The sequence below is a fragment of the Peromyscus californicus genome, unplaced genomic scaffold, assembly GCF_007827085.1.
Source record: "Peromyscus californicus insignis strain IS unplaced genomic scaffold, ASM782708v3 Scaffold_2__1_contigs__length_46816999, whole genome shotgun sequence".
Classification (NCBI taxonomy): domain Eukaryota; kingdom Metazoa; phylum Chordata; class Mammalia; order Rodentia; family Cricetidae; genus Peromyscus; species Peromyscus californicus.
This window is the reverse complement of record NW_026294540.1, coordinates 11,782,428-11,799,564: the sequence shown is the minus strand read 5'-3', so window position 1 is coordinate 11,799,564 and position 17,137 is coordinate 11,782,428. Positions and strand designations below refer to the sequence as shown.

The window sequence follows — 17,137 nt, the reverse complement described above, 5'->3', positions numbered from 1 at the left end:
CCAGCCTGGTTTACGTCGGGAGCTCTAGGACAGCCAGGGCTACATAGTAAGACACTGTCTCAAAAAGAAAGGAAGAAAGGAAGGAAGGACGGATGGGAAGGAGGGAGGGGAGGAGGGAGAGAGGAAGAGAGGGAGGGAGGAAGAGAGGGAGGGAAGAAGGAAGGGAAAAGCAAGCAAGCAAAGATTAGGCCATGCAAGGACAGGGAAAGGCTGAATGAGATGATGTAAGCAGGGTACCACATGCTGGTCACTGGGAGGCCCCAGTAGCCTCCAGAAGTGCATGGAGAAGGGTCTGCTGTTTAAGTCATGGATGTAATGGCACCAAAAGTCAAGATTTGAAAGAAAAGAACAGTTTGTCTTCAAAGAGGTAAGAAAAAAATCACTTGATAATCTTGTAAACTGAGGGAGCAGCTTCACAGGCCACAGCATCACAGACAGACAGAGTGGACCCTCAGCAGGACGGACAGCTGAGACATCTGCCTGCCAAAAGCAGTTCTATCCCGGATTCAACCTAGAGCGAGGGCAGTTTCTCACCTCTCAAAATGAAGGTCATAGCCACAGGATAAGATCGCCCTCCAGACGCTGCGGATGTCTTGCTTGGCTCGGTCGATGACGAATTTGTGAAATCCTTCTAGAGTCAGGTACTTTTCCTCAGGAACTGAAGACACAGCACATGCATGCAGTCAGAGGCGGGAACAAGCGTGTGCAGTCATGGGGCGGGAAGCCTGCACACTGTGGCCTCCTCTGCCTAGCTCCCCTCGCTGTGCCCCCAGTGTTAATCACAGTGTGACCCAACTCCCACCCAGGCTGTGCCATGGCTTTCCGTCCCTTATTTCTCCAAGTCTCAGAAACACAAGGTTGACGCAGCAGGTCCTACACAGTGAAAGCTTTCTCTGTGCTCAAGATACCAGGAGGCTGGTTCACTGGTTCAGGCAAGTACCTTCTAGGAACCTCAAGCAAATTCCCACACCTTTACTTTTCAGTTGTAACTATCCATTCTTCACCTTATTTTTTCCTCCCTTAAGCTGACGGCCACAGTACTGGCAGGCAGGGATACTTCCCACCATCTGCATAAACACTTCCCATCTCAACTGCAACTCAAATGAGCTGGGAGCATAAATAGCTGGGTCATCCAGAGGGCGGAGCGGTCCAGGCAGGCCTTGGCCAAGAGGCTTGTCCTGGAGTGGGCTGCCGTGCCCAGAATGGAAGCAGGCTCTCCAGCCACGAATGGACACACCTTCTTGCTTTTTGGTGGGTGACTTTTCTGGATCCTTCTCATCTGGTTTGCTCTTCTCAGGTGACTTTGCCTTCACGGTCGGCTTCTTCTCACTTAATGCAGTCCTGCTACAGACCAAATCACTGCAGTTAGGATGTGCATGTCCATATCACCTCCCAACAGGCAACACAGAACCTCACACACCCCAACTATGGCAGAGGGGTCACTAGGGCTGAGTGGAAGGCTTTGTTCTGAGCACATTACAAAGACAAACCAATGCTTTAAGAAGTTAGAACTCCTGAAACTCTTTTCAAACATTTTCTATATATTCAGAGTGACATTGCTCAATAATGTAACCAGTAGCCAGACTAGCTACCTCAGATTAAATTAAGTAAAACTGAGTAATCCACAAGCTCAGGTTCTCAGCTGCACTCACATTTTCAATGCTCCCGAGAGACCACAGGGCAGCGGTACCGAGCAGCACATGGACAGCACCGAGTGCTGTCAGCACTGGGGACTCTGCAGGACAGGGCCATTTGCACACAGCGGGTTAATGAAAGGGTGGAGGATATCTCTGGTCACTCACACAACTCTTCTAGACACATCTGCAGTGCAAGGACTATCAGGACAGTGAGGATTTGAGTCATAAACTAAAGCTAGCCATGACAGGAAGTGCCAGCGATTCCTGGGCTGATGGAGGAGGATCACTAGTCTGAGCCTAGCTGAGGTTGCATAGTAAGACCCTGTTTTTTGAGACAGGGTCTCACATGGTATAAGTTGGAACACACTATGTAGCCAAGGCTGACCTTGAATCCTTGATCCTATCTCCATTCCCCAATGTTCAACCCCTGCCCTCACTAGTCTTAAGAAGATGATATTAAGCCGGGCAGTGGTGGTGCATGTCTTTAATCCAGCACTTGGTGCTCACACTGTGCACAGCAACCACATCTGCATATGAATATATTCACTAGTGTAGCCATAGACAGTTCTGGAAGGCTTCTAACACAATACAACAGTCTCAGGAAGGGGACTCTGAAGTTATCATTCATTCATTCATTCATTTATGCAGTACTGGCAAGTGAACTCAGAGCCTCAGGCAGACCAGGCAAATGTTCTACCACCAAGCTGCATTCCCAGCCCTAGTTATTTATTTATTCATTTATTTGAGACAGAGTTTCATTATGCAGCCTTGGCTGGCCTGGGACTTGCTATGTGTAACAGGTTAGCCTCAAACTCACAGAGATCCTATTGCCTCAGTTTACCAAGTGCTGGGATTAAAGGTGTGAACCACCATGCCTGGCTATCCCCAGTCCTCTTGGCTTTTTGTTTTGAGACAGGCAATTTAGAGCTCATTCTCTGGTCAGGTAGGCCTTGAGCTTGTGATCTTTTTGCCTCAGTCTCTTCTGGATTTCATGCCAGTTAAGAAAATGATACGTACAGCTGGGCAATGGTAGCATACGCCTTTAATCCCAGCACTCAGGAGGCAGATCTCTGAGAGTTTGAGGTCAGCCTGCTCTACAGAGTGAGTTCCAGGACAGCCAGGGCTGTTACACAGAGAAACCCTGTCTTGAAAAATAAAAATTAAAAAAAAAAAGAAAATGATACATGCATATAAATGAAAGGACCTGGGGTCTTGCACATGTTGAATGCACATTCTGCTACTGAGCTATGGCCCCAGCCCCAATCAGTCTTTCCCTCCATGCATTAAAAAAGCTTTCTAAAACAACTGCTTTATGTGTACGGATGAAGTATGACTTATTTGAAGTATACACTTGTGATGTGTCCTCAGTGCACACTGCCTGCCTGCCAGTCCACACGGTCCAGGATTTACTACCCTCGCAGGCGAGGTGAAATGCTAACTTGCAGTGGACAAGGTGGAGTACTAAAGGGACCTCAGCAGCAGAGCAGAAGACAGCTGGCGTGCCTGGCTGCCCCAGGGATGCCGCAGTCTGTCAGACACCTGCTGGAAGGCCATACCACAGCCACCCTCTTCCCAAGCTCCTTGGGCGTGCACCTGAGACTGCTGAGCACAGCTTTGTCCTTGGCAGGCGGCTTGGTGACGGGCCGCTTGGTGCTCACCACCTTCACGGGGTGCTGCTCCTTCCCAGCTTTGCTGTACTTGCTCTTATCCAGTTTAGGCTTGGGCACGCCATATTTCCTCAGGATCTGTGGAGCACACAAGTGGACAGGGCGAGTCTCAGGCCAGCCTGGAAGAGGAGCCAGGCTCAGCACAGAGACTATGTGGAGGGTGGCTACCTGTGTGAGCTGGTCCTCCAGCACCTTCTTTGGGGGCCGGACGTTGGTGAAGAAGAGGTGTAGGAGGTTGCCTGGGCTCTGGGAGTTGATCTGCTCTTTGCTAAGATAGATGTCAGAGACCCTAATGGGTTTCGCTGGTGTTAGGCTCAGCGTCTGCTCTGAGTGGGCGCAGCTTTTAAATATTTCTGTCAGGACCTCTCTGGCCCCAGGCACCAATTTCTCACCTGTTTCAAAATAGGACAAGGCCAAATAATTTTCATAAACATACTATGCCAGGACACACCCTGCAAGCATCTTTTCTAGTAACTGTGTGTTTTGGTTTTCAAAGACAAGGTCTCATGTAAGTGAGGCTATTCTTCAATTTCTAATCCTCTTACCTGGCTAGCAACCACACGTTTAAATATTCATTAACGTGTGTGTGTGTGTGTGTGTGTGTGTGTGTGTGTGTGTGTGTGTGCGCGCGCGCGCGCGCGCGCGCGCGCACGTGCATAGTAGAGGTATGTGTACCACATCATATGTGTGAGTTGAGGACAACTTTGTAGAGGCAGTTTCCTCTCTTCAACATTATATGAGTTCAGGTTGGAGTCAGGTAGCGAGGTTTTCACAGCAAATCCCTTCACTCACTGAGCCACCTGTCTACAAGCGCACATTTGTGTCGGCAGATGACTGAGTAAATTAGGAGGAAATAGTTAACTAGGTCCTCATCCCCAGGCATTCACCTTAGTTACATACCCAGACTTCCTTGCAGTGAGATGCAGCCCTCTGAGCGTGTCCTCTGGGCCAGGCTGCTGAACTCTCTACAGCTGCCAGGAAGCAATAGCCTCCTAATCAGCTGCTGTGCTCTCAGGCCTACTTGCCCCAAAGCTAATCTTTAGTCTTTTTTTCTTATTTTTTAAAGGTGTGCACCACCATTCGGCCTGACTCTATTTCCAGATTGATTGATTTTTATTTTATGTGCATGACTGTTTTGCCTACATTTAAGTATGTGCACCACATGAATGCCTGGTGTCAGAGGAGGTAAGAAAAGGGCACTAGATCCCCTGGAACTGGAGCCATGGATGGTTATGAGCTGCCATGTAAGTGCTGGGAACCAAACCTAGATCCTCTGCAAGAGCAGTAAGTGCTCTTAACCACTGAGCATCTCTCCAGCCCCAGCTTATCTTAATTGAAACAGTACGAATGTACCAGACAATCGAAAGCAGTAAAAAAACACCTAAGCAGTCAGGGCTTGCTGCATGACAGAGCAGGAAAGTGAATCACTGTGCTATGAGAGAACACGCGAAACTGGCAGAGGGCCCAGGGAGAGAAGCAGGATCTCTAAGGCTGGGCATGGTGCCCCACACCTGGAATCTATCACCACTTGGGAGGATGAAATAGGAGGATCAGGAATTCAGGATCAGTGTTGGCTACATGGTGAGTCTGAAGCCAGCCTGGACTACATGAGACCACTGTGTGTGTTGGGGCTGGGGCGGGGGATAGGGGGTGGGATGGCATCAAAATAAGGGTCCCATCTGCATTATCAAAACCTTGAACACCGTCAACAGAATGGTTGACTGCAACAGAGTCAGGAGCTAAAAGTGTATTATGTATTCAAAATGGGGGAGACTAGGAAGCCCTTGGGCATCCTAAAAATAATCCTCTGCTGTTCATCTGCGGAGGTGAGGGGCAAAATACACTCTCAAAGGAATAGTGGGGGCAGCCAGGTAGCTGTTCAGGCACAAAATTTAAGGCAACTCCCTCCAAACCTTATGACTAACAAAATATTACCATATCAACAGTGCTGTTTTATATTTGCTGGGTGGGGTCTGGGATGAAGAACCCTTACCTTTTTATTCATTCATTTATTTTTGAGTGTGTGCGTATGTGTGTTTGTGCACACACCGACATAAATGTGTAAGTTAAAAGACAACTACTTGTGGATGCTGGTTCTCACCTTATACTGCGTGGGTACTGGGGGACCACACACAGATCATCAGTTTTGATGGCGGGGACATTTATCCACTGAGCCATCTTGGCAGCCCTCCACTCTGCCTTTGCTTTTGAGATGGGGTATTACGGGCTGGTATTGAACTCTTGAGTTCAGGCAACCCTCCTGCCCTAGCCTCCCAAGTGCTGGGACTGCAAGATGCTGAACTGTTTCTTCCTGGTCAGATTTTTCTTTCTTTCTTTCTTTCTTTTTTTTTTTTTAAAGATTTCACTATTTTATGTGTATGAATGTTTTGCCTGAATGTATCTATGTGTAACACATGTGTGCCTGGTGTATACAGAGGTCAAAAGAGGGCATCAGACCCTTTGGAACTTGAGTTACAGACTGTTGTGAACCACTGTGTGGGAGCTGGGAACTGAACCCAGGTCCTCTAGAAAAGCCGCAGTACTTTTAAGTACTGACACAATGCTCCAGCCCCTGGCTAGTTGTAAAAGTGAGACATGAACCCTGTAAATACAAGTAGTCCTGTCTGTGGCTACACAGGACAGAGCACAGTAATACACTGTGACAAGGAAGTCCACAGTGGGGCTTAAAGCAGGAGGGCCCTTCTCAGGGTAGCTGGCTGGGACAAGGCTTGTGGCTTCCCAGCCACCCTCAAAGAAAAGCCCTGTGCACTGGGCTGAATTCAAGTGTTCCTTCCATCCTATAGAGATGCACATACTTGGCCACTGTCAGCCAGCAGAGGGCTCAAAAATTTCTGTACACTTAAAACTGCTCACCAAAAGAATAAGTAAAAATTAAATTAAAAAAGCACATAATCCTAGCACTTGAAGGGTAAAGGCAGGAAGAACATGGAATTCAAGGCCAGTCTCAGCTACATTGGGAATTCAAGGCCAACCTGAGTTACATGAGACTCTATTTCAAAACCCAAAATCTGGGCGAGATGGCTTAGTGGGTCAGGGTGCTTGCCTCCAAGCTTGATGACCTGAGTTTGATCCCTGGGACCCACATGGTGGAAGGAGAAGATGAACCCCTACAGCTGTCCTCTGACCTCTATGTGAGTACCATGGTGGGCATGCACACTCACACACAATAAGTACACAGAATTAAAAAATAAAAGCTACAAACACTAAGCACACACACCCTAGAGCCCACCTTTAATGGACTTGTCGTTGAAGTAGTCTTCTAGCCCTGGGCTCCCCTGAGTGTCAAACAGACTCTGGTTCACCACAGACACTGTCAGAATCTCCTCGGTAGACATTTCCATCAACTCATCCTCACCGTCCAGACTTGACAAGCCAATCAAATCGTTATTGTTAAATAAACTTGCTCGGATTTTCTCAATTTTGGCTCGGGACCTTATCTGTATGAACAAAGAAAAAAGTTGGGCTCTGGATGGATCTGCCCTGGAGGAACATGGGCACTGCTGGCCTGCCTTCTTGAGAAGCTCCCTCCCAATGCCAACGTGGCCATTACAGAACGGCTCACTTGGGAAGCTCTGGAGCCTAAAGACTGGCCAGTCCCCAGGAAGACTGCCCAGCCAGGAGAGCAACTGATGGAAGTTCTTGTCCTTGGGCTTTCTGTAGCCAAAGGAGAGGGCACTTCCTCTTACAGTGGTGCTGGGTCACGTGCCCAGGGCTTCATGCACACTAAGTAAGTGCTGTATCACAGTGCTGGATTTTACCTTGGAGTCTAATGCTTGCAAAAGTGCAGGAAATCATTAGATGCCTCATTTCTAAACAAGGTGGCCCAAGAAACACATGGCACCTGCAGTGGCTCTCACCTGGTCACACACAGCACCTGCACTCAGCGTGCCTGTAGCTCAGTGTAGGTGATTCTCACATTGCCAACACATTGCCTCTCAAAACACTGCCATGGTCCTCCAGTGTACCTGCTGGAGACCCTCACCTCACTCACATCAATGAACTGCCTATGCTTGATAACACAGATTGGAAGTCCCTCTTAGAGTTGACCTCAAGAAAAGCAGCTGCTGAGAGTTGCCCAGGAGCTCCCCAGAACCCCATGTTGCTATTAGTTAACTCCTTGGAAGCAGCTTGGAGAAGCCATGTTGGCCAGATCAAGGCTGAGTGGCTTTCAAGGCTAAGAGCTATTACCTCGACCACTGCAAAGCCTTTGATAGGGCGCGCTGTGAGGGGTTGGGTATCCAGGGAAGTGACCGTGTACATGGAGCCCACGTCTGAAACAGATGCTGTCTCTGCATTGTCCAGAGGTTCCCCTAGGCTGCCCAGGCTACCCAGGCTGCCAGTGCTGCACAAGGAAATGTCCAGGCTCTCCTGGCTGGACACCACATGGGGTTCCAACAGGACAGGAGGAACAGGCAGCTCCAGGCCCAAGGGCAGCGGGTCTACTGAGAGGTCACTAGCAGTCTGCGAGACACCCTGGGAGCTACAGACTGAGGCCTGGCTGGTAGAAGCTGAGGCGCTGATGCTCATGGCGGGGGCCAGGCTGCTGGACGTGCTCCCTTCCAAGCTGTCCACACTGGGGAACCCCAGCAACTTCTCAGATTCAACCTTGCTGTCGCCACCCTCAGCCTTGTCTTTGGGCTTCTTGGGGTCTTCCTCCTGCAGTGGGATGTAGATCTCATCTTTGAAGACACCGCCATGGGCATTGCAGGCCTTGCGGATAGCACCTCTGACAACAGCTTCATCCAGGTGTGTGGGAATGCCCGAGATCACTAGCAGGCGACTGTGGGCAGTGGGGCCCACCAGGGCCTGGCAGGCATCGGCGATTGCATCACTTGTTACACCCAGGCCCTGCGGATCCTTTCTGGTAAGGTGCCGGAGGATGATGAGCAAGGTGAGGGCACGGTGGAACCACAGCATGTCCTCGGGCTTGCTGCCCCCGATGCTGAGCACAGTGGAGTCCGCATCTGCGGCACGGGAAGACTGGCGCTTGCCGGAGGAGGAGGTCTTCTCCCGCTTCATCTTGACTTTCTTCCTCTTGGACAGGAGGCTAGGGCTCTGTGGTGTCTGTCCCGGGGAGGAAGAGGAGGAGGAGGAGGAGTCGCTGAGGTTTGGGGTGGTCGTTGAGGTCACCCCACTAGCTGTGACACTGATATTGGTAGGCAGGGTTACTTCAGCAACTGCCAGGCAGCCTTCCATGAGAGCATGGAAGTAGGTTGAAAACCTGCCCTGGTCGCCCACGGCTACTGCTCCAGAGCCGCCACAGGCACTGCCCGAGACCCAGCTCTGGGTCTCCTCGTCATACAGCTTGTGCAGCTCTGACTGCAAGGCCATCAGCATGGCCAGGCAGGGATTGAGCTGGAGGGCGATAGAGGAGGACAGGCCAGCTGGGTGTTTCCGCTGCTCCAGGCTGTGTACTGTACGCAAGAGCTCAGCCAAGAGGTGGAAGACCAACTCCTTCACACAGGCTGCCATGTCTGTGGTCCACAGGAAGTTTCCTGAGGCAGAGAGAAAACAGAGTAACCATGTCACCGCCCATTACTTTCCAGGAACAGCTCTGAGCACTGTGATGGAGCTCAGAGATGGAGAGACCAGTGCATACTGGCAGGCTGGCCAAGGCCTTTAGCCCATGCCTTTGACAGCATGCTGCCTGCTTCTGGATCTCAGGCCAGACATCTCTACAGAGGACTAGTCAGAAGCCATTAGGATGCTTCCCAAGATACAGGATGCCTGCCACTGGGGATGAATAACTCAGTTCTACTCCAAACACACACTGAACAATGATTTAAAATTGTCCTAACTTAGTCAACAGGAAAGCCTTACTCTGGGCTAGGGTATAGCTCAGGGGCTGAGTGTTTGCCCAGCATACTCAAGGCAGGAAAGAGAGGAAGAAAGTGAAAAGAGGGGACAGAGGTAGGAGAGGAGAGGGAGGGAAAAAAGGAAGGAGGAAGGGACCAGAGGGAAGGAAGAGAAGGGAAGAGAAAGGAGGAAGGGAAGAAGAAGGGATAATCTTTTTTTTTTAAAGATTGGTTTTCATTTTTTTAAAAGTAAGATTTGTTAATTTTTAATTTTTGTGTATGTGTGTCCCTGTATAATTTTATGTGTAACACGTGTGTGCAGGTGCCTACAAGGTCAGAAGGTGTCAGATCTGGAACTGGAGTTACATGTGGTTGTGAGCCATCTGATGTGGGTGGTGGGAACTGAACCCAGGTCCTCGGAAAGAGCAGTAAGAGCTCTTGACCACAGAGCCATCTCCCCAGCTCACAGTTTTTATTTTCATTTATTTGAATGTGTTGTGTCTGTGTGCCTATCTGACATGTGTGTGTAGGTACCCACAAAGGCCAGAAGATGACTTCAGATCCCTGGAGCTGGAGTTATAGGCAGTTGTACACTACTACACATGGTTGCTGGGAATTGAACCCAAGTCCTCTGGAAGAGCAGCACCCTCAGGCACTTGTATTTAACCTAGTAGCCTTTGCAGCTTCACAACAGTCTTTATTTTCCTTGTACTTCTCTTATATTTACACTTTACAGTTATGGCAAGGTACACTAAACAACTCCTTCAAAATGAAGTTTAGAAAGAGAAAGGGGCTGGAGAGGCAGCTCAGCTGGTAAGTGTGTGCTGTAGAGTTGTGAAGAGCTGAGGCTGATTCTCACACCCACATTTAAGCAAGGCACAGTGTGACTCTAGTTCTGGGGTGGCAGACAGGGGCCTCCCAGGAGCTTGTTGGCCAGCCAGCCTAGTCAAGCCAGTGAGCTCCAGATTCAGTAAGAGACTCTGTGTCAAAAAAATAAAATGGAGAACAATTGAGGAAGATACCTAAGAGTGACCTCTGGTTTCCACATGCACGAGTATACACACACACACACACACACACACACACACACACACACACACGCACGCACGCACGCACGCACGCACGCACGCACGCACGCACGCACTGAACTCACACGTATATGCACACAAAGAAAGGAATCAAGTGTGGTTGTACACATCTATAATTCCAGCATTCGGAAGGTAGAGGCAGAAAGAGCAGAAATTCAAAGTCATCCTTGGCTACATGGTAAGTTCAAGACTAGCCTGGCTAGACTGAGAATCAGTCTCAAAAATAAATAAATAAATAAAAATCAAATAACAAACAAGAAACTACCAAGAACCAACAAGAAAAAAAAACCAACAACAACAAAGCCAAAAGCCAAAACAAACCAAAACCCAACTGACCAAACAACCAACCAGAAAGGCACCGACTTGAATAAAAGTATTACACTCTCCAGATACAATTCATGGGTACAAGACAGAGTCCATGATGGGCACATGACAATGGCTGTCTTTGCGGAAAAAAATGTTATCAAAAAAGATGTCCTAGGTGGGAATGGAGCTCAGACGGTAGAGTGCCTGCCTATCATGTATAAGGTCTTGGCATACATGTCTGAAATAAGACATACATGGTACTCCACACATGTAATCCCAGCACTCACGACGTGGTGGCAAGAGAATCAGAAGTTTGAGATCATCCTTGTCTACAAAGGGAGTTCCAGGCTAGCCTGAGCTACATGAGATCTTGGCTTAAAGAAAGTCCTACTTGATAGCTGTAATAGTTCGAATGTAATTGGCCCCTATCAGCTCATAGGGAAGTGACACTATTAGGAGATGTGTGTGCCCTTGTTGGAAGAGGTGTGTATCAGTTCACTCCTGTTGCCTGAGGATCAAGATGTAGAACTCTCAGCTCCTTCTCCAGCACTATGCCTGCCTGCAAACTGCCATGTCCCACCATGATGATATTGGATTAAACCTCTGAAACTGTAAGCCACCACCCCAATTAAATATTTTCCTTCATAAGAGTTGCCGTGGTGATGGTGTCTCTTCATAGCAATAGAAACCCTGACTAAGACAAAGGGAAAAAAGGATTTGTGGGAAGGAAGGAACAAGAGATGATAATGAGAAGGTGAGTACATGATTTAAGAAATGTATACAGTGTATGAAACTGTGAATGATTAAGTTAAAAAAAAAAACCAACCAACCAACCAAAAGATATCCCAATATTTCTTCATATCAGATGCACACCGGTTTATGCAGCGTTAGGGATCGAACTCAGGGCTTTGTACATGCTAGGCAGGCACTTTTCTAGCTGCGCCATTGCCCCACCTCCCAAATGCTTCTGTTCATGTTGCCTGGGAGAGGATGGAGGTGGTAAAAGCTCAGGTATTTGAGCAGCTGAGGATGGTGAACATTTTGGTCCAGAGCTGCAAGGGAGCAGGCTGAGCCCAGAGCTGCAAGGGAGCAGGCTGCAGTCGCTTCCATCCAGATGGAGTTTGCACTGGGCAGAGTGCTTCCTGGGGCTCCCAAGGCTTCTGCTTAGGTACAGCGCCTTCCAGGGAAAGTAGCGGGCTTCCTGCTCTCTCAGGAGGCTGTTTGGAAGTTCTTATTGAAAATAAGTTCATGGGTTCCCATGGAGCTTCCAAAGGCCAAGGTTAAAGCTCCCCTGTCCCCAGGCTCAAGGCTTATGTCACCCCCACCAAGTCTTTCCTTTACCACAGGACACTTATGTAAGAGGACAGACATCCTCAAAGAGAATTCTCACCAAACCTGAACACGATGGCATAGACATCTGTTCCTGCAATAAGTACCGCCCAGAGTATCTTAAACATCCTACAAGATTGACCTAGTTGCCAATGTCTAAAAATTAGGAGGATCACAAAAAAAAAAAAAATAAAATAAAATAAAATTCACTTTTCTAGCTTTTGTTGAAATAAAAATAAAAATTCTGGCCAGGCATGGTGTCATATCCCAGTAGAAGGCCATCTGGTTTTAATGGGGAGTTCTAGGCCAGCCAGGGCTACAAAGTGAACCATTGTCTACATAAATAAAAAGAAAGAAAGAAAGGAAGGAAGGAAGGAAGGAAGGAAGGAAGGAAGGAAGGAAGGAAGGAAGGAAGGAAAGAAGAAAGGAAGGAAGGAAGGAAGGAAGGAAGGAAGAGAGACAAGCAAAATGACGACAAAGCACACAACTCTGGCCAGACCTCATCTGACAGTGAACAGTCTCAGTCACTGCCTGGTGGGTATATGTCAACACTCCCTTTCCTCTGGTTATTTGTTTCAGTGACATATGTGGCCCCTGAGGCATCTGGGATTGCTAGCTGGTTTGTTTTATTCTTCACCAGGATCTGTCCCTCTATGGCCAGCATCCAGACTCCACCATGGACAAGTCACTGGAGCTGCTTTAGCACACACTCAACTGTACCTCCAGCCATTCAGCCCCTACCTTATGTCCTGATTAATTTGAAACACACCTCTAGACCATGAGCAGGAACACTGTGGATTAAAGTCCAATATTTACTTTAAATATTTTGGAGGTAGGTTTGCTTGTAGTTAAGAATCTGACCCCTAAGTTGACCATTTTGTGAGAGTTTGTGCTTTAAGTCTGTCAGCAGCTCTGCGGTTGTAACGTTCCATTTGGGGCACTGCTCATGTCCATGCCACCCTTCACCATCAGTTATAAAAAACAGCCTACGAGGCAAACATTTACATTTTGTTGTTGTTTTGAGATCAGCTTACCTCTGCCTCCATACCTGGCAAACATTTACCACTTTGAAGCATGACAATGTTGTTCTTCGCCTCATGGGTAGCTGCCATTAGGCGGTACAGTGGCAATACCCTGCAGACGACTGACTTGGAGTCAGGACTCCCAAGCCTGCTTTCAGCACAAGTGCTCTGACAGGTTGCAGTTGCCTGGACTACCTGTAGGCCAACCTCCACCCACCCCTGACCCTTGCTCACCCAGCAGTTCCACCACGTGCAGGAGGACCGCGGTAGGAATGGCGTCAGGCTCGTCCTCTGACTTCCCTTCACTGTCCTCTGATTTCCACGACAGCAGCTGCTCTGCAAAGGCCATTGCCAGGGGGAACTCCAGGGGCAGAGAGTGCAAGACCAGCACAGCTCCAGGAGGTGGGGATACTCCTAAGAGGAAGGCCCAGAAAGAACATGTGTGATTGGCAGCATCTGACCCAGGTCCATTTGAGAAAGCACCTGCTGCCCAGTGCCTTCAGACCTGCTGCTGTGGCAGCGTGATAAAGAGCAGCAGTGGGACCATCTAGTGAGTTGTCAATGGGCAGGCCAGGCATAGTGGCTCCCATCTGTCATCCCACCAATGGAAGGCTGAGGCAATAAGATTGTGAGTTTGAAGCAGGTCTGGACTACATAGCAAAATAACTAAAGAACAACTAAGTGAAGACAGGAGAAGACACCAAGGGCCTCAAGCCCAGAACTAGAGATGGGTGTAAGGTCTGCTCTGAAAGGGGCTTTCCTGAAGCCTGCCCAGCCTGAAGACACGCCCTTTTGAGTGGCCACAACTCACTAAGAGCTGAAACCTACATTTAGGACCCTGGCAGGGGAGCTGGGAAGGTTTCCCTGCTCTTTGTAGTGATGGAAACTGTGCTCAGTGCTCTGCACGGACGGACCTCCACCTCTGACCATGGGTTTGAATTTTCTTATTTCATTGCCTTTCATTGCCAGAGCCCAAGTCGGACTGAAGTGACCTCTCACCCTGTACTGCTGTACTGCAGCCCACCCCCACTGTGAGCACCAGAGATGGAAAGTGAGTCTCAGGGACCTTTGGTGAGGTGACAGGAAGCACACTCCCTCACCTGCACCTTGAGGTGGATGTCTGTATGCCAAAAATGTAGATGACAGAAAAACCTTTGTTTTGGTTCATTATGCTGGAGGTGGAACCCAGGGCCTGGCACATGCTAAGCACTTGCTGTACCACTGAACTATTCCCTAGCAAGATCCTATTTCAATGTAAAGCTTGAATAGCAGGAGGTGAAGGCAAAGGACTATGAGGGAAAAAAAAAAGATTAAGAAAATAGTGTAGGGCTGGAGAGATGGCTCAGTGGTTGGGAGCAGTGGCTGCTCTTCTGGTAGACCTGGGTTCAATTCCCAGCACCCACATGGCAACTCACAACTGTCCCATTTCTAAGAGAAAAAAGACTGCTGAGCTGTCTCTCTAGTTCAAAAAAAAAAGAGAGAAAAGAATGTAGGTTGCTGGGCAGTGGTAGGGAACACCTTTAATCCCAGCACTGGAGAGGCAGAGGCAGGTAGATCTCTATGAGTTCAAGGCCAGCCTGGTCTACAAATCAAGTTTTTTTGTTTGTTTGTTTTGTTTTGTTTTAAAAAATATTTATTATGCATACAGTGTTCTGCCTGCATATATCCCTGCAGGCCAGAAGAGGGCACCAGATTTCATTATAGATGGTTATAAACCATCATGTGGTTGCTGGGAATTGAATTCAGGACCTATGGAAGTACAGCCAGTGGTCTTAACCTTTGAGCCATCTCTCTAGCCCCTACAAATCGAGTTTCAGGACAGCCAGAACTGTTACACAGAGAAACCCTGTTTTTAAAAACCAAAAAGGAAAAAAAGAAAAAAAAAAAGAGAAAGACAGAAAAAGAAAAAGAAAAGACTGTAGGAGCTGGAGTCGTGGCTCAGTGATTAAAAACACTGACTGCTCTTCTAGAGGACCAGGTGTAGTTGACAGAACCCAAATGGAGGCTCAAGACTGTCTACAACTCCAGTTCCAGGGGACCTCACATCTTCTGCTCTCTGCGGGCACCAGGCACACAAGTGCTGCACAGGCATACATGCAGGCGAGACACCCATATACATTAAATTAACTTAAATTTAAAAAAAGAAGAAAAAAGGGCCAGGGATGGTGCACGCCTTTAATCCTAACACTTGGAAGCAAAGATAGGCAGATCTCTGTGAGTTCTAGGCCAGCTGGTCTACATAGAGAGTTCTGGGATAGCCGGGGCTACACTTAAAGAGATAATCTTAAAACAAACAAACAAAGAATCAAAAAAAATCCATCAAGACCCCAAATCCCTGAGGTTTTCCGGGGATGCTAGAGAGAAAAGCAGCAGGCGCTCACAGGACACATCAGACACCAGAGAGCTGTTACAACACAAACTCTGGGGACACTTGGCAAATGGGACTGCTCCAGACGACAACGGCTTCAAGAATGAGATTGCTGCTCTCTGCAGAGGGCTGGCTCCCTGTGCGCTTGAGGAGGAAGACAAGCCCTCTGGGCCTGGGTGGCCTCTGCCAGGCCTTAAATCTCCTGTCTCTCCAACACCCTGCTCTGAGCAGTCTTTGTCCTCACTCATAGCAATGGGATTGGGAGCTCCCAATCCCGCCATCTGCAACACCGGGAGCTGAGAAAGACTCACCTAGTTTGATGTGGACCTTGTCTGTGGAGAGAACCACAGAAGGATACTGGTCAGCTGTGGGTGGAGGGGCGAGCCCAGTGTTGGCTGGGGAGGCATCTCGGGGGTAGCAGGCAGCTTCGATGAGGTTCAGCTGGCCGGTGCGCTTCACTTTGTGGCCAAGCCCATAGACGAGCACACGCGCCCACGGGGCCTTGTACAGAGAGGAGCTGAGAGGAAGTGGGGGTTAAGACAGACTTGGCCAGGCCAGGTACTGGGCATAAGTCATCTCCACCACCTTTAGAAGGTCGTTCTCTATAAAGCCTATTCCCCACAGACACAGGAGACACAGGAAGAACTGCAAGTGCTTTAAAGATAGTGTGCACTTGAGGGCAAGGACAGCTGGAGACAGGTTCCTGGGGCAGTGCTGCTGGAATGATCCACTTAGCTTTCTCTCCCCAGCACCGTCTTCTGGAGAAAGGACAACTTACTCTTTGCGGAATCCAGACTGACTTTCTTTGCAAGACACAACAACAAAGGCCGCTCCAGGAAAATTCACATCCATATTGACTTTGGACTCAGAAATTGGGAATTCTTCGGAGGGGAACTGCTCTGGTGCTGTCTGAAAGGAGACATGTAATAAGCAAGTGTGGGCTAGACATAGGGAGCACACTCCATCCCATCCCGTGAGGAGGGACACATGCTGAAATAGATGCAAGAGCGGGCGGCCTCTGGAGGAGAAGGCCACCAGAGGCCCAAGAGTTCCTCAAGAATGGCTGCCCTGCGGCTCATGGGAGAGCACTACTCAGCAGGCCAGGGAACCGCCTAGTTCAATGGTGTCCCCAGCGGGGTCCGAGGAGCTCAAGCCTCTCTCTACCTGCAGGAAGGCGCAGATCTGCTTCGTCAGCTCCAGGAGGCTGTCCTCGCCCTGGTGCAGGGTGCGGGTGATGGCCACGCTGAGCCACTCCCTCAGCATCTGGGAGCTGCCCTGGTAGAAGAGGTCGGTGGCCGAGCAGCTCTGTGAGTGGATGCAGTGCCGCAGGGACTGTGCCAGGAGGATGGAGCTGGAGCTGATGGTGCCGTCTGTGGGCAGGACAAGGAAGGGACACGACAGAACTGCAGCAGCTGGCCTGCGGGAGCCTGGGAGGCAGACACCCAAGGAAGGAGGGCGCTGACGGGAAATCATTCAGGGCAGTGGGAGGAAGACAAGAGCTTGTGGCCTTTAAATTGTGCTTTCTTTTTAGGATAACAGTGCTGCAAATAACACCTTCAGTGGAGAACCAGGCCTCTTGTTCCGTGTACGGGCATGTGTGTGTACGTGCATGCTAGGTGCACGCCTGGAGGCCTGAGGTTGATGTTAGGTGTCTTCCTCAGCAGCTCTTCACCTTATTTTTTGAGACGGGGTCTTTCACTGATTCAAGTAACCTGGCTGGCTGGTGAGCTCCAGGGATCCTCTTGTCTCATTTCCCTAACATCGAGGTTACATAAGCACACCACTGTACCCAGGCAGGTCTCTCTGTGCAGCCCTGGCTGTCCTGAAACTGGCTCTGTAGCCCAGGCTGGCCTCTGCCTCCCATGTGCTGGGGTTAAAGGTTTGCACCACCACCACCTAGCTTG

At 49.2% G+C, this 17,137-nt stretch overlaps 1 protein-coding gene across 7 annotated transcripts in view; it reads right to left on the bottom strand.

Moving 5' to 3' along the window:
* Hectd4 (HECT domain E3 ubiquitin protein ligase 4) overlaps positions 1 to 17,137 on the bottom strand; it is a 174,062-nt gene that overhangs the window by 15,321 nt on the left and 141,604 nt on the right. For 6 of the 7 annotated variants that reach the window (XM_052755237.1, XM_052755241.1, XM_052755242.1 and 3 more), the window contains exons 57-66: positions 16,398 to 16,603; positions 16,012 to 16,142; positions 15,545 to 15,750; positions 13,100 to 13,279; positions 7,514 to 8,820; positions 6,555 to 6,762; positions 3,473 to 3,696; positions 3,231 to 3,382; positions 1,238 to 1,344; positions 535 to 658 (exon numbers count right to left, since the gene is read on the bottom strand). In XM_052755237.1, the coding sequence (XP_052611197.1) occupies positions 535 to 658; positions 1,238 to 1,344; positions 3,231 to 3,382; positions 3,473 to 3,696; positions 6,555 to 6,762; positions 7,514 to 8,820; positions 13,100 to 13,279; positions 15,545 to 15,750; positions 16,012 to 16,142; positions 16,398 to 16,603 (2,845 nt within the window). The remainder of the gene's footprint in view (positions 1 to 534; positions 659 to 1,237; positions 1,345 to 3,230; positions 3,383 to 3,472; positions 3,697 to 6,554; positions 6,763 to 7,513; positions 8,821 to 13,099; positions 13,280 to 15,544; positions 15,751 to 16,011; positions 16,143 to 16,397; positions 16,604 to 17,137) is intronic. The other variant, XM_052755239.1, reaches the window with a different exon arrangement.